The sequence below is a fragment of the Sphaeramia orbicularis genome, chromosome 1 (genome assembly GCF_902148855.1).
Source record: "Sphaeramia orbicularis chromosome 1, fSphaOr1.1, whole genome shotgun sequence".
Taxonomy (NCBI): Eukaryota; Metazoa; Chordata; class Actinopteri; order Kurtiformes; family Apogonidae; genus Sphaeramia; species Sphaeramia orbicularis.
In genome coordinates this window covers 25117353-25134400 of record NC_043957.1, presented here as the reverse complement: position 1 = coordinate 25134400, position 17048 = coordinate 25117353, and the positions used below count along the sequence as shown (strand labels likewise).

General features: G+C 35.8%; 1 protein-coding gene across 1 annotated transcript in view; it reads right to left on the bottom strand.

Annotated features, from left to right (window-relative positions):
* The window catches only part of col9a1a (collagen, type IX, alpha 1a), a 32867-nt gene that overhangs the window by 11425 nt on the left and 4394 nt on the right, over nt 1-17048 (bottom strand). The window contains exons 5-26 of the mRNA XM_030132638.1: nt 15334-15387; nt 15207-15242; nt 14743-14766; nt 12366-12419; nt 12175-12228; nt 11920-11952; nt 11209-11265; nt 9561-9614; nt 9133-9186; nt 8942-8995; nt 8370-8423; nt 8232-8285; nt 7996-8049; nt 7759-7812; nt 6311-6364; nt 6173-6217; nt 6025-6078; nt 5683-5736; nt 5288-5341; nt 1971-2042; nt 242-277; nt 89-133 (exon numbers count right to left, since the gene is read on the bottom strand). Of these exons, the coding sequence (XP_029988498.1) occupies nt 89-133; nt 242-277; nt 1971-2042; nt 5288-5341; nt 5683-5736; nt 6025-6078; nt 6173-6217; nt 6311-6364; nt 7759-7812; nt 7996-8049; nt 8232-8285; nt 8370-8423; nt 8942-8995; nt 9133-9186; nt 9561-9614; nt 11209-11265; nt 11920-11952; nt 12175-12228; nt 12366-12419; nt 14743-14766; nt 15207-15242; nt 15334-15387 (1104 nt within the window). The remainder of the gene's footprint in view (nt 1-88; nt 134-241; nt 278-1970; nt 2043-5287; nt 5342-5682; nt 5737-6024; nt 6079-6172; nt 6218-6310; nt 6365-7758; nt 7813-7995; nt 8050-8231; nt 8286-8369; nt 8424-8941; nt 8996-9132; nt 9187-9560; nt 9615-11208; nt 11266-11919; nt 11953-12174; nt 12229-12365; nt 12420-14742; nt 14767-15206; nt 15243-15333; nt 15388-17048) is intronic.

Sequence of the window (17048 nt, the reverse complement as noted above, 5' to 3'; positions counted from 1 at the left end):
AAATCAACAACAACTTCAGATTTCTGCTCATATACATCCTTAACATTATGTGGTATGAGTTCAGAGTCAGTAGAAGTGGATCACTCACCACGTCTCCTCTCTCTCCTGGAGTTCCCTCTGCACCTGGAGGTCCCTTTAATAAAGACACCAGACAGGGTTTTGGCACACAGTCAGCTACAAATCATCACTTTGTAATAATGTAATGTAATCTGTCTTTACCAACATAACATATGAGACATACCTGCTCTCCTTTTGGACCATCGAGACCGACTGCACCCTAAGAAATATTATCAGAATCATGAATTAAATGAACTTTGAACAGTTTATATTAAGGTGCACATATTTATCATTGTCTTGTTGATTATTTGTGTACTTATTAGTGGCATAACTGCTCTTTATTAGACATTATAAACACATTGTATGTCTTATTCTGCATGAGTCTATTCACAGCTTTTTTACCGCATTTTGCTAATAAGTACAGGAATTGTTGTACATTAATTAATCAGTCTGTAATGTTAGTAGTTAGGCCTTTAACACCTCACAACTAGACAAGGATTCATGAATTTAGGTCATTAATTAAAATATAAACACATCATTCATAAGCAGATATAAAGACATTTTCTATCATTGATTCAGGCTCATTATTTGGCAAGATAGTGTTAGTATTGCAGCACATATAGTCATTAAGTTAGTATTTTAACCCATTATTAATATTTAAGACATAAACCAATAAAAAGCATCACAATACACAACTTCAGTATCTACTGGGGGCATTGATAACCTAATATCTAAGTGTAAAGATAAGAGAGCTTATCTTATCTCATCTCATCTCATCTCATCTCATCTCATCTTATCTTATCTTATCTTATCTTATCTTATCTTATCTTATCTTATCATGCCAAATTAAATATTAAGATATTGTGGCATGTTGGAGGAGCAGCTGGAAGAAGTTTCCCAGCATGCATTGGGACAATGTAGTTTGGGATATTTTTATGTGTTTACAGTGTTCTGAGTGTAAAAGAAGTGTTGTTCTCGTTAGACAGCAGAGTTATGGTGTGTTTTACCCTGTTCATTAGTTGTTTTCTTGTGGAATGATTATTTTTATTGAGTTCATTTTCTTGCACCATGAGCTAATTTGCTCTTTTGTTTCATCAGATGCTGTTGTGGTTAGTATGTAGAACGAGCAAAATCCTCAATGCCTGAAACTATACCTGCATGCCAAAATATGCAAATGCTTATTGAATGATGTGTAAATTAAAAGTTTTCATTTATATTAGAAGTCTTGCCTCTTAAGCTTACGGTTTGATCGAATTGAATTGAACCTTACGGAGTTGAATTTAATCCCTGGTTTATTTACTGAGTTAAATTATCTCTGGTATAGCTTTATTCCGTTTTACTCTATTTGGTATGAATTTTCATTATTTCATAACTGATTTTATTCTATTGCTTCTTTTATTTATTTATTTTTTCTTCTTTGTTCAATTTATTGGTTTAATGTGTTTTTTTCATATTTTATTCTATTTTATCTGATTGATTGATTGATTGATTGATTGATATGTATAAAAGTTACTGATGGTGACAAAAGAAGCACGGGAACCAATGAATTCTGAGGTTAAAGATAACTGTAGGATCATCATTTGTCAATCAGCAGGTCACTGTTGTCCATTTTGTGTGTTAGAACAGCTCATTAATCAGTCACAAAGGTTTACAACCTATTAATAACCTTATTATAAACTGATAACTTCCTTCTACAAGTAGTTAAAGAAGGAAAAGTGTTGATTTAATAGTTGTAGAATATGGTTGTGCAGAATAAAACATAAATAAGTGCTTTAAAATACTAGCCACTAATGCTACTGACATGTATGATAATTAACAACAACGGTCAATATGTGTATTTACACCAAATATAATGTTACTGGATATTATTTTTATTTAAATGAACTGATTTCACTGTTTTTCTTGCACCCTACCCTGTCTCCTTTTTGGCCACGATAGCCGGCAGGTCCAGGAAGTCCTGGAAGTCCTGGGTCCCCTTTGCTTCCCTGTTAAAACACACACATTAAAAAAATAACCTGCTAAATACACACAGTTTAGGCACATGTGCACTTAACAGAGGATCGACTGTGTAGAGTGACTTCCCCCACCTGAACCTGACCACATCTACAGCAAAAAAGAAAAACATTTGCAGTTTAACATCGCCCTGCGGATGAAGTTGGACTCCCCAAAACCTCCTTAATACCCCCATCCACCCCCCCCCCACCCCTCAGATGTTTCTGGGTGTGTGTGGGCACTGATTTCATCCTCTGTGTGTTGACCGGTTTCAGGCATTCCTGGGGAACAGAAGGCTCTTTCAGGGCTTCTCAGCTTCTTTTCCTGCCCTGAATCCCCCCTGATCTGCAGAAACCCCCCTGGGCTTTCAGATTTCTGTAACAAGAGGCCATTCATGCTCTCTCACTGGTGGATTAGAGACTTAACTGCAGGGACAGACGTTCATAAAGACCTGCCACTCTCTAATAACAGCACGGTGAATGTCTGAGCAAGATAGGAGGTTTATCTTAGTGATTGATTCTGGTGTCGAATAATATGTTCAGGGCAGGAGAAAGTATTTATGAACACTGAGTGCCTGCTTTATATTTCAGGAGGTTTGTAGTAATTAATCAGGTTCAGGAGGTTATTGTGCTTTTAATTTTTGGACATTCTTTATATTTCCATTGTGTTTTTACAGTATTTTCATAATCCTATTATTCTTATAAGCAATAATTGCCCCTGACAAAACAATGGTTTACGGACTGTGAATGGATGGACCCAACAACCAATCATTTTCATCTAAATTAGTAATGACAAATTAAAGGAAAAACTTTACAGTAGTGGTCTCAATGTGTCACCTGTAGGACATGATGATCACTGAATGGTTTGATGAATATGATATGAATCAAATGCTAAGGTTTTCACAATCCCCAGATTTCAACCCAACGCAATGCAGGAAATTTTAGACCAATGTGTAAGACAATATCCATCATCAAAATACCCAATAAGGGAATATGGTTTTGAAGAAAGGTGTTCATCCCTTACTAAGACAGTTCAGTTGGTAACACTGTCCCCAGTCTGATAAATTTGAGTTGAATATATTTTAAAGTGTTATTGTGGACAGTTCATAAGCATTTAAGTTCATTTTCAACCCTAATAATGACACCTGAGCCATGACAAAACTCAAACACACTAAAAATGTGTCCCTGAATTGCAGCACAAATACATCACAAAGTGAATCATTTAAAGTTAAATGTAGTTTTAGAATGCGTTTAATTTCATGCTATATCTAACGTATATAATAACACTTTTAGACTTTTAAACACTTTTAAACAGCTACAGAAGGAAAAAAATTATGTTAAAAGGTGATGATGCAATACATAGCTCAAAATGTTAGATACAAATAGGAATAGCTTGACTTATATTTCCAACTTAAAGATCAGTCGACCTGCAGGACAATGGAGTCAAGCGCTACTGCATAAAAGACTGTGAAATACAATCATCATTTTCTGATTTTTTGTTATTTACAGTGGATATCCTCTCACATAAACACAACCACCCTTTTGCAAACCTCTGCAGATAAGTTATAACCATGATAGATAACTATGGAAACACTTTTCAGCTGAATATCACCTGATATTTCACTTTAGTTGGAATAAATGTTCTTTCCATGCTTGTATATGCTCAAAAGGCTAATCATAAACTGCTTTTTTTTGTTTTGTTTGGCTAAACCAAATCTAAAACTACTAAAAAAGTATAGACTCTTCACAGGAGGGAGAATCACTTTGCACATGTTCAAAAAGTTTTATTCTGATTAAAAGCTTTGAGGCCTGTAAACATACCATACATCTCATCAGGTCAGTTATAGTAAAAAGTATATAAAGAGTTCAGTTCTAATCAGAACAAGTGGTGCCAGGCACAGCAGACCCCGCCCCTCACATGTATTTCACCCATTATAAGTAAATGGGGAAAAAAAAAAATCATAAAAAATTTGAACTTTGACCTACCTTTCCCAAAATGTAATAACATCTATTATTGGTCACTTGCAATCTATAAACCCAATTTGGTGTGAATTCAACCAGTAGTTTTGCTGCTAAAGTGTTAATAAATAAAGAAACAAACAAACTGTACCAAACAATACCCCTTGCCTCCCCTACGAGGGGCGGGGTAATATTACATTTTGTTAAAAGACACTGTGTCCAATGCTATACCTGCATGGTGACATAGGGGGAACAGTTTATGGCTGAAGTGAGAGCAGTGAAGGATAACAGTATATAAGTCTTGATTTGCAAAAGTCATTGTCTCATTAATCCAAAGAGACTGGATTGGATACAGACAGATGTAGAAGTTTGTCACCCTGTAGCTGTGCCAGTGGGTTCCTTTAGGTCAGGGGTGTCAAACATAAGGCCCGCGGCCCAAACCGGCTCACCAAAGGGTCCAATCTGGCCCATGGTATGAATTTGTGAAATGTAAAAATATACGCATACTTAAGATATTAACAGTCAAGGATGTTAAAACCACTTTGGTTTAGGTTCCATATTACCAATATGATTTAAAGTGGGTGGGACCAGTAATACTATAATAATAACCTATAAATAATGACAACTCCAAATTTTTGTCTTTGTTTTGTTGTAAAAAAAAAAAACTAAAATTACATGGAAATGGCTACAATTACAAACTGTCCTTTCAGAAAAAATGTGAATAACCTGAACAACCTGAAATGTCTTTAGAAAAAGAAGTGGAATTTTACCAATATTCTGCCTGTTACTAAATGTTTTGTGTATTTGTATTTCCACTGTGATCTGTAAGTTGTAATGTACTGTACATGTGTAAATGATAAACTGAGGCAGAATATTGTTAAAATTGCACTCATTTTTCTTAAGGAATTGGCAGGTTTTTAAAGGATAGCTTGTTGATGTAAACATTTTCTTTAATGTAATTTTACTTTTTTTCACTATAAAACAGAGAGAAAAGTCTTGACTTGACATTATGTATTGGTTATTATGTTATTATTTTACTTTGCTTACCTGTTTTACTTTACTTAACTGTTTGAAATCAAATTGGGCTGAATGTGGCCCCTGAATATAATAAGTTTGACAGCCCTGGTCTAAGTGGAGGCTGATAACAAGCAAAACTAACACCATCTCTAACTAAATGTTAATGTAAACATTAGCCGTTCTGTGTGAAATATAGGTCTGCTTACATTCATTGACCAACATGTTGACTGAAACAGTTCTAATGGTTTTATTTCAGGTCTTACCCTTGGTCCTGGTGATCCTGGAGGTCCATCAGGTCCTCTCTCTCCTCTGTCACCCTGAAATGATAGAGTGAAATGCATTAAAGGCATAGAAGAATGTATCTTAACAGTTAACTATTTTAACTACGGTATCATCCATTATATGTACCTCAGCTAAAAAAGTTATCTGTTTGAATATATTTGATTTTCTAACAGATCTGGATCATTTCTCAGTTTGTACATATTTAATTGCTTTCTTTATTATAAAAACAGAAACATATTTATATCTCATTTTGCAGAACCTGCGCAGAAAGTATAACTGTAGGATTAACCATGAACAGAGAAATAAAAAAAATGCAGTGTTATGAGGAGAGCAGACATGAAAATGGGTTGAAAATGAGCTGATTTCAGAGACTTACTGGTCCTCCTCTGGGTCCAACTGGTCCAACCTCCCCCTGTTCTCCACGTTCACCCTAAAAGAAATACATCGCAGACCTTTATTTTTCTTCTCTACTAAAGAGGTCATTTGCTATCTCTGAAAACACTCCAGACTTGTTAAAAAAAAAAAAAAAAAAAAAAAAAAAGGATACTTTGAGGTTTTACAATTTTCAGTCCTTCATCCATTCATTCAATCAATCTGTATTTAAATTCAGAATATAATGAGTATAATAATTATCACTTTCAGAGTGATAAACAACATCCAGTTAATAGTTTCAGCTGAAACATGCTTCTATAAAATATTTAATTTAACTTTAAAGGACCTGCTTTCCTGGAGACCCCATCAGTCCTACAACTCCTGGATCACCTGTAGAACCCTGAAGAGCAAGAACAGAAGGCAAGGTTTAATGACAGCATTGTATTTAGTAAAAACATCACTTTATATTGTATTATGTTGAGTTTGACAAGTACCGTAGCACCACCATGTCCTTTTGGGCCAAAAGCTCCTGGCAAACCCTAAATTGTGAACATGGTGTTAAACATAAAACTCACAATGTATTGAATAATAGATCGATTGATGGATGTTTTCAGGTCAGAGGTCATACATACAGGAAGTCCTTGAGAGCCAGCGTCACCTGGGGCCCCACTTTTTCCTGGAAGACCCTAAAAAGCAGCAGGAAAACAATGAATTTGTCAGGACAACTTCTAGTTTTTTGGTTATTTAGGAGAAAAACCTGTTTGTGAAACACAGAATTACTTTAGTTTTATATTTCGCCTTACTTCAGTATTGTAGGATGTGCTATAATTTTGCTTATGGGTGTCAGGATGAGAACTCCACACTCATCCACATAAGTTTTAAAGTGTAGATGATTAAAATGCTTTGGTTTGGGTTAAAAATAAACGTCATGGATTGGTAAAATAAGCCCAGGTGTTTCTATTTCCTCCTGAGACCCAGGAAAGTAAAGGTTTGGGTTTTCTACTTTACATAGTTGCCTTGATTGGAAACAGCACGATGCAACATTTTTTTCAGATACATTTATTTATTTATTTATTTCATGGAATGTCATTTGCAATGAACAACATTTTCTTTCTTTTTTTTCTCAACATAAAGCAGTGAAACTCATATCCCCTACAAAGGACGAAAATGCATTGCTGGGTCTCCGGAGGATAAAACCCTAACCAATGATGGTCAGTGTCAAAAATTCACTATAAAAAGTGTCATACTGAAACGAACAATCGGGACTGCAGAGAAGATCATTGGTGCTAAACTGCCCACCATTCAGGACTTATACACATCCTAATTTGCACTATGTAAAAAACTCTGACTATTTGCACTACAATAATACATAAACATATATTTTTACAGACTGCATTCCTGCACATACCCACTCACTGTACAAAAACTCCAATATGCACTTTCTGTAGACATTACAATGTAAATCCCACTGTAAATAATATATACATAAACATAGATTTTTACAGACCATATCCCTGTACATATCTGCTCACTGTATAAAAACTCCAATTTGCACTTTCTGTACATATTACAGTGTAAAACCCACTGTCAATAATATATACATAAACATATATTTTTAATACACCAGATCCACACATTCACTCACTGTATAAAAACTCCAATATGCACTTTCTGTACATATTATAATGTAAAACCCTCTGTAAATCTCAACCCATTGTCATCTCTGTCTCTAGTGGACTGTTTGTCTATATTGTGTCTAGGTCCACATGTTGTCTGGGTTCATGTTGGAACTGTATGTCGTGAGCAATGTAAAAACCGAAGCCAAATTCCTTGTATGTGTTCACATACTTGGCCAATAAAACTGATTCTGATTCTGATTCTAATACATGTAATACTATAATATTGTAAATAAAGTAGGTTGTCATGTGAACATTTTATTCCAGTGAATGCACTGTGGAGGAATTTGTAAGGGGTCAGGTTCTGTTTATGGCAACAAATTCAGACTGAAAAAAAAAAAAACACTTATCAAATGCTACTCCTGTATCAAGCTTTTTTTGTGTGAAAGGGGGGTGGTTTTTACCTTGGATCCTGGCAACCCAGGAATTCCCTCACGACCATCTGGACCAGGAAGACCCTGTTAATGATAAAAGGTTAAAGACTATCACTTATGAGAGGCAAAAATATGAGTTCGTAGAAGTTTAGAGGTTTATGTGAATGAAAGCGAAACTCTGCGTTGGTAGATGAGCAATAAAAAGGTGGATAAGCAGCAGAAAAAATAAAAAATCCAAAAAGGTGTGAAGTTTAATTCGATGCTCACAGGTTCTCCTTTTGGTCCAGGTACTCCTCTGATTCCTTGAGGACCAACATCCCCCTACAAAGAAACACAAACATTTACGATGTTAAAATATAAGACATTAACTAAAGCACTGGAAGGAGAAATAAAGAATGTAAAGGCCAGATACAAAATAACGAACAGATAATGTACATTTTTATGAAGATTAAGTGATTTTATTTCATCTTATTTTTGATGTAACCATGGGTTCAGTGTTTTACCTGGACTCCCCTTGGCCCCGTTTCACCTATGGCTCCTCTTTGGCCTGGATCTCCCTGAAATGTATTTGTTGGATTTTATCAGTATTTTCAGTTCAGTAACAAAGTGAAGCCAGCAGAGAATAATTAACAAATACTCACTGGAGATCCCTGAATTCCTCGAGGACCAACATCACCAGGTTTTCCACGAGGTCCCTGTTGGGGATCAGAGAAATGTACATGTGTCATTTAAGTCTTCTATAGTTATATTGATCAATAAGAACAATCAGTTGAATTAAATATCCATTGTTTCCCTTTGAATCTCATATATTATATTGTATTATATTGACATAATACCTTAAATAATCAGAATTAAAGTTATTTGATTTATTTGAGTATTTTAAAGTCATGTAAGAGAAGTACGTCACAATTCTTTTTGGAGAATTCATTTATCATTTATTTATTTCTCATTACTTTGTACTTTCTGACTGCTTAATTACACTTTTATGATTTGTCGTGATGTATATTGGTCAACTGATGATTTTATCTATTTTGAGTTGTACATGGATACTCTACTAATGGGTCATTTATTGCAGTCCTCATTAAGTCACCAGGTGTTGGCAAACTGTCTTTCATTGTTGAAGACTATTACTGTGTCTTCATAAAAGAAGTAAAAGAAAATAATAGCATACAGAATGAGATCTGCAAAATATTTCTTTTATATGTTGTCTTACCCTGTCGCCTTTGGAGCCCATTATTCCTGGGAGGCCTCTTGGTCCACCTGGACCCTAAAATTACTCAGCGGACAGAGAAGAACACACAGACATGTCGCATGTTAATATGTTTGGCAGCGTTGGATCCATTTGTTGTAATTCTGAGAAAGAATTGTTCTGATGTAGTGTGAAGAAATGGTGAAATATTTTACTGGTAGTCCTTGAGCTCCGACTTCTCCCTGAAGTCCTTGGTCACCTTCCTCTCCCTGAAACAGAGAACAGCAAGTTTTTACATTTACATTTATGCATTTGGCAGATGCTTTTTTCCAAAGCGACTTACAGGGGAAAACCAATCAAATCAATCAATCAAATTTTATTTATATAGCGCCAAATCATAACAAAAGTTATCTCATGACACTTTACATATAGAGTTGGTCAAAGCCAATTTACAGAAACCCAACAGAAGAATTTTTATTTAATAATTAGCTTAGTTTTTATTTATGTCAGTATTGGATTTTGCACAAGCTGTTTAGGTAAATATATATGCAACTAAAGCATTAATTATCTCCCTATTTTCCATATATGATAAAGTTCTTTATCTCCTACCATCAACTCAAATAATGAAAGGATAAGATAATACCTTGTGACCTTGTCTTCCTGGCTCACCAGATTCACCTTTGACCCCTTTGTGGCCCTGCAGGGAAAGACAGAAAGTTCAAATAAGACTCAGTTAATTTCTGAGCAGCTCAAGAAAATATCAGATACATCATTTCATGGCACAGTCAGTGCAAGCACAAGTATTTAGAGCTTTAATGAAAAAAAATCCTGCTGAAGTAAAAGTACAGAAACAGTAGCAGCATGTTGTGGTTGTTTCTGCTTAAGGTGGAGCTACTTTAGATATAGTTTTATTAACTAATATGTAACTCTGAGGCTCCATCCCATGATTAATGGGAGAGGAAAGATGAAAAATGTCCTAGGTTTAGACTTTTTTTCATGTGTGATTTTTGCTGAAATATTGGATGATTTATTGAAATCGATCCATGCAGTAGGTTAAGATGAAGATCATAATTTGTTGGAGCAGCTAGTCACAGATGCCAGGTGACTACACAATGCTTTTTGTTTGATGTCAGAGGGAAAAAGGTTGGAAATGTGTACTATTTTAATAGGTTGTTCTGTCAAATCTTCATCTATGTACGGTGGCTGATAAGGGCCAAACATATTGCAATGGCCCAATGTGTCTCAGTTAGAGAAAACAGCTGCAAGTACAGAAACGATGCAAATTCACAAACTCAAACTCAAGTCTAAATGAGGTACAAAAAGAGGAATGTGGTGCAAATGAAAAAATGCTCCGCAAGACACAAAAACACATGCATTATCATCAAAAGCTCTGCAAATAGAGAAATGATTCAAACCAAGAAAACATCTGCAAACGAAAAACACTGCATAACCAGTCACTGCAACGGAAGTGTTCCAGACCTGCAGGGGGCGCTGTCAGCAGAACAGCTCAATGCAGAGACACACAGGATGGAGAGAGAGATGGAGAACAGCTGACTGACAGTGTTTCAGGGTTTGGAGCACTTCTGTTGTAGTGACTGGTTATGCAGCGCTTTTTGTTACCTCCGCCAGAAGGTATTGTGATCACTTTGCTTTGTGTGTTTGCGTATTTGTTTGTCTGTTAGCAAGATAACTCAAAAAGTTATGGATGGATTTTCAGGAAATTTTCAGGAAATGTTGATACTGGCACAAGGAAGAAATGATAAAATTTTGGTGGTGATGGGAGTGGGGGGGGGGGAGGATTTGTCTTGGTGGAGGTCTGCGCTCTCCGAGTGCTTTACTTGTTTGCAGATGTTTTCTTGGTTTGCATCATTTCTTTATTATTTATTTTTTTATTTGATGATTATGCATTTGTTTTTGTTTCTCGCAGTGCATTTTTTGATTTGCACCACATTCCTCTTTTTGTACCTCGTTTAGACTAGTGTTTGAGTTTGTGAATTTGCTTTGTTTCTGTACTTGCAGCTGTTTTGTCTTAACTGAGACGCATGGGGCCGTTGTAATGTGTTTGGCCCTTGTCAGCCACCGTACATAGATGAAGATTTGACAGAACAATCTATGTGATTCCTTAGGTCAGACAAATATAATGGTGCAAAAAGGACTGTATATTACATGTAATACAGTGTAAAACAGAAATACTCAAGTACAAGTGGTTCTGAAGCCCGGCATCAAAGTCATTAATAATCTAATTCTTATCAAGCAGGAAAAAAAAAATATGCTGTGAACATGTCACTTACTTTCATGCCAGGGAGTCCAGAATGTCCATGTAAACCAGAGGGGCAGGCGTTGGGACACTGGAAAACACAACAGCCTATTTGAGGTCATGGAAAAGCCCTGCCACCGGGGGGCGCCACTGACAGCAGCCCCTAACTCATGATCAGTGACAAACACAGATAAATGTCATGTTTTAATTCCCCTCTGACTATAAATATATACTATCTGCTGTGAAGCTGATGATTTGTAAAAAGCTACATTTTTCAGGGAATGAAATTCACTGAGATTGTGCAAGAATGATTTAGAATGTGTTCCTCTGACTGTTATTGTTCAGACTTTACTGAATTATGTGTTTTCAAGTCAGTATAGTGTATCAGTGCTCAGAGGTTGAATGAATGTTTACTATCCTTCTTTACTCTAAAATCGTTGTAAAGATTAGATGTTTAACTTGTATCCTAATCTTTTTCATATAATTTTGAGTATAATTTTTTTTAACATTTTTGCCTGTAACTATTAAATACTCTGGTGAATAATGAATGAAGGTCTGAAAATGTGTGTATAACAGATTTAGTTTACAGTGGCATTATTATAGTCTAAATGCAGCAGAGATTTTTCAGATTTTATTTAGTTATGTTTGACATGTGGTGTAATGTCTGATGCTGCCTGTAGGGGCGCTAATCCATCTGCACATTCTAATTATTTTGCAAATTCTTCTTCTGTGAGATCAAACTTACCAGGTCCTCGCCTTGGTAGACTCCCGGAGGTCCCTAAAAGAAAGTAATTAAACTTAAATCAACTCCAACTTGTTCAGTCTAAAGTGTGTGAGCTAAAACCATTTCAGTTGTTTCTCTGTTTTGTTCAAATAACTCCAGTGACTCCGTTTATCTGACTCATCACAGTGTTACTTCATCTCTCTGTGAGCTGACCCCTCATACACCCCCCCCTCAAGCACTATTTTAACCTTAATAAACACAAGCTGTGATATTTACCCGAGGCCCAGCAGGACCAGGAAGACCCACTTGACCCCTCTTGCCTCTTGCTCCCTGTGACAAAAGAGTTTTTATTAATATAGACAGGAAGAGCAGCTTCAACATATACAAACACATATTCACATGTCACATTTTACCCTGACATACATTTAATGTCTCACAAGAAACAATATATTTATTAGTGTACTCACAGGGGCACCAACTTTACCAAGTTCCCCCGGCAGCCCGTCTGTACCAGGAATACCCTGTTAGAAATGAAAACAAGTCTTTACCTTTATCATAATGCATTGTGTAGAAACCAAAGAATAACCAATGCATTGCAAATATTGCAACCACAGCCACTGTCAGCTTCTGTATTCTAATACTACTTTAATAATCTGCAGACAGAAAGTGTGGCCTTATCTTTTCAAGCTCCTCCCTTATGTGGCTTCTAAATAAATAACCCTCGCACTGCTCCTACACTTGGCTCCAAACAGAACTGAACATTAAAACCAGCCTCCTGTCTCAAAGTCAAACAAAAGCACAAAACCAACAAAGAATACTCCATCATAACCCACATGTATTCATGACTCGCACGTTGACCCCTGGGGATCCACAGGTTCTAGATGTGGTAGTTTTTATGCTGTTGTGTATTTGTGCATGCTGTACCGCATGTGTCCAACAGTCACCGCCAAAGCGTTCTGGGTATAGTAACATGATTGTAAGGCTGTTGTATTCCAAAATTACTAATATCTCCCAAAATATTGGTCCTATCAACTTGCCATTTTCACTAGTCTGTTCCTTGACCAAAAATACATAAGTATGCTAAACTGCAGCAGTCAACTCTTGCCGGATTTTATTGTTATTCTTGAGACACACACACACACACACACACACACAGAGGCCACTTGGCTTTTATAACATAGATGGTTTGTACTTTGTCAAACTGAACTCACCTAAAAATAAACATAAATATGAAGCATAAGTTTAGTCAGACGCAGCCACTATTCTTGAATCATAATCTGTTTATACAATTCTTAGTTATAGAAATCCACTGCATGGTACCGGCTCGACTCGACTCGATTCCACTTGGCTTGGCCTTTTTGTGTTTCCATTATGAAAATGGACCTGGAATCTGGTACCCGGTACTAGTGTTTTTGGTATCACCTCTGCCAAGGTTCCAAGCGATACTAAACTGCGACGTGTAACACTGCAGACCACTGATTGGTCAGACAGTCATCTCTATGACCCGCCGTTTTACAAAAAACAGATGCGGAAGTTGACAGTAAATATAGCGGTACATTAATCCTCATGATAACAGCCCAAAACTACACCATGGTTGGTCGAGGACATTCAGTCTTTGGTGGCCGACGTAAAAATTCAGACGAGACAACACGCAACGAGTGAGTTTATCAGCAACTCTGAACAGACAACACGGAAATAACGCACCACATCGCTACAACGTCCAGGTACTGTAAAGTCAGTAGTATCCTGTAATGGAAACAGTCTCCAGGAATACCGAGTCAAGCCGAGCCGAGTCAAGCTGGTTCCACGTAGTGGAAACGTGGCATTTGAGGTCACAACAATCTTGACCTTTGACCTTTGGCCACCAAATTCTTCTCAGTTCAGTCCAAAAAAATGTAATAGGATCATTACATTTGAGCTTGACCTTTGACCTGTACTCTTACTAATGTACTGCTTAAAATCTGTTACTATTAAAATCATGCATATAATGACAGAATAGCTTCACACCAGCTTGTTATCTTTTTACTGCCAGCACCTATTGGATACAGATCCAACTGGTGTGGTCAGTGCCCTGTGGTGTCACTGCTGGGTGTGGTTACAGATCACAGGTGGGCATTGAATCAACATTAATCAGTTTAGTAAATTATCTAATAACTAAATAAAAGTGCTTTGGCTGGAGTTAGAAAAGATCACAGTTTGATTTACATATTCATAAATATATTGTCAGTCATGTTTTTTCACAACTGGTTCCTCTGGAATTTTTCATAATGCTAAACTTCAAGCCAAAAGCTTTCATAGAACTATTGTAAATTGATTTAGTATTTAATTTGGTGGAAAGTAGACAAAACAAATCTCAACATATTTTGTCTATGATCATATATTGTTGTTTTTTCCAGTCCAAAATGAGTTAATATGTAAATTGAAAATTTAATTATTACATTGAAACAAAAGCAAAATGTAACTGGATTTGCAAATTACCTCCTTGTAAGATTAATTTCTCAGACACACAGTTACTTCATGGCTGCGACAAACAAACAGATATTGAATCATTTCATCCCAATTTCAGTGTCATCTTTGCAATAATACATAAATAATCTGTCAACATTAAGACACCCAGATCAAGAAGTTCATGAAGCAAGAGAAACACTTGCACTGGCAACAAACAGATTTATATTCATAAACTGGAAACACACTTGTCATAATTTGAGGGTTAAGTATCACATGATGTCCAGATGGAACATACTTTAATCATATAATTGTACATTGTTCACTCTGTTGAATGTGTAATTTCCTGCTGTGTAACAATATCAAACCTGAACTGTGATTTGTGTATAAATGACTCACATCAAGCCCATCAGGTCCGACACCCTGTGAGAAAGAGAAATCAGAGAAATAGCGACACTTAATCAAAATCAACTGAGGAAATACTGGAAAAAGTTGTTTGGTCTATGAAGACAGGCCTGAATTCATCACAAAGTCATTTAAGTCTGAAATGTATATACAGTTTAGAAAAAAGTGTGTAGTTTATAGTAACAGTGCAGCATAAACAACAAATAAAATATATGTGCATAAGAAAAAAAAAATCATGAAACATGTAAAAATATGTTCAATTATGTTTGAAATTATAATTATAATGATAAATATGGATAAAATATAGAATGCTTTCTTATTCTAAATAGCTGCTATACATGTCCAGATTATTTTTTTGCAGATTTATGACATCTGTAGCTCGAAGTGATCAGTTTAATAGTTATTACTGAATGATAAATAATGTTTGTAGTGAATATGAGATTTATATTTGCACTTACAGGCTCCCCAGGGGGTCCACGAGCACCAGGATCCCCCTGAAAAACAACAGTGTTAGTATATTTGTACAGTCATTACAGAAAACCCAAGATTTACTAATATTTAAAGACAAAGACAATATAAACCTACTTTTGGTCCCTGTGGGCCGACTGGACCTGGATCTCCAGGAGGTCCAACTGGTCCCTGAAGAAAACCAGCACAAAATATTCAAAATATCACCAGCACATGTAACAAAACAATGAAAACAAAAGAGCACTGTCGATGAAAAGAACAAATGTAGTAAACTCTTGAAAAGGATCAGAGGCTTTTGTTTCATTATGTTTTTATATTCACTTATGATTATTTGAGGATGAGTGGACATGTGTAGGTCCTTTACATTAAATTATATGTCTAATAATTATATTTGTTTAATCTAAGGGTTGACGTGAAGAGAAGGGAGAAAAAATCAACCTAAACTCCATTTTCTAGACTTTTGGTACCATTAATATCTTTCCAGTCAGAATTATTCTTACTTATATGTTTTGCTGCTATTGTTTTCAATAATTTTTCCATCATTAACATCATAAAGGTTAATTCCAGGAGTCTGACAAGAAAACATGACCAGACATGACAGAAACCAACCCAAAATTTAACTAGAATCTGAGTGCAAACAAAGTCATTTTAATAATCTGTGCTTGCACAAGACAACAACCACATAACAAAAGCAAATTTTCAAAAAAATAAAATAAAATAAAATAGATGTCATATGTTGTTATACCCTTTTAGATTAAAGAAATGAGGCTTCTGTCAAACATATCAAACTTACTTTAATATAATAAGATGACAACAGTCAGGCTTAATGCTTTTATCAAGATTTAATGTTAATTAGTTTGTCTTGAGGAAACAGGGTTGTGTTGATGTGATAATGGTTTATTTTTTATCATTACTTATAAAAAAACAAACAACAAAAAGTTGCTACCATACCACTAACAAAATAATTAACTAATGATCTTTTAGTATTTATTTATTTCTTTATTTTATTTATTAGGATCCCCATTAGCTGATGCAGGACATCAGCTACTCTTCCTGGGGTCCCATGATCTACAAATGTTGGTATTAAAAATGACTATCTTTGGTTTTGTTCCTTTTGGGGGTGAGGCCTTACCTTTTTAAACTCCTCCCCTCATGTGACTTCCACAGAAATAAAACTCACATTGCTCTGACACTTGGCAACAAACATAACTGAACTTTAAAGCCCACCTCGTGCAGATCAGTGATAGATAATTCATCTCTACCCACAGGTAATCTCAGTGGTTTCTAATTTACCAAACTGAATTCATCTTAAAACAAGTGATGCCAGGCACAACTAACCCCACCCCTCGCATGTATTGTAGCTTATTTTGGCATCAATCCAGCTGATGTCATCATGTCTATGTGTGTGCTGATGTCAGCATATCAGTTGCCTCTATATATGTGCCAAGTTTGAAGTAAATTCAAATAAAATTGATGTTTTAAAGACATTTGAAATGTTCACATTGTAAGTAAATGGGGAAAACAAGATTTTGAAAATTCATAAAAAATTGAAACTTTGACCTACTTTTCCCAAAATGTAATGACATCTATTCTGGGTCACTGGCAACATATAAACCCAATTTGGTATGAATTCAACCAATAGTCTTGCTCCTATAGACATTTGAAATTTCACCCATTATAAGTGAATGGGGGGGGGGGGGGGGGGGTTAAAATTCATAAAAAATTTTTTAACTTTGACCTACTTTTCCAGAATTGTCATCAGGTCTATTCTGGGTCACTGGCAATCTATAAACCCAATTTGGTATGAATGCAACCAATAGTTTTGCTGCTAA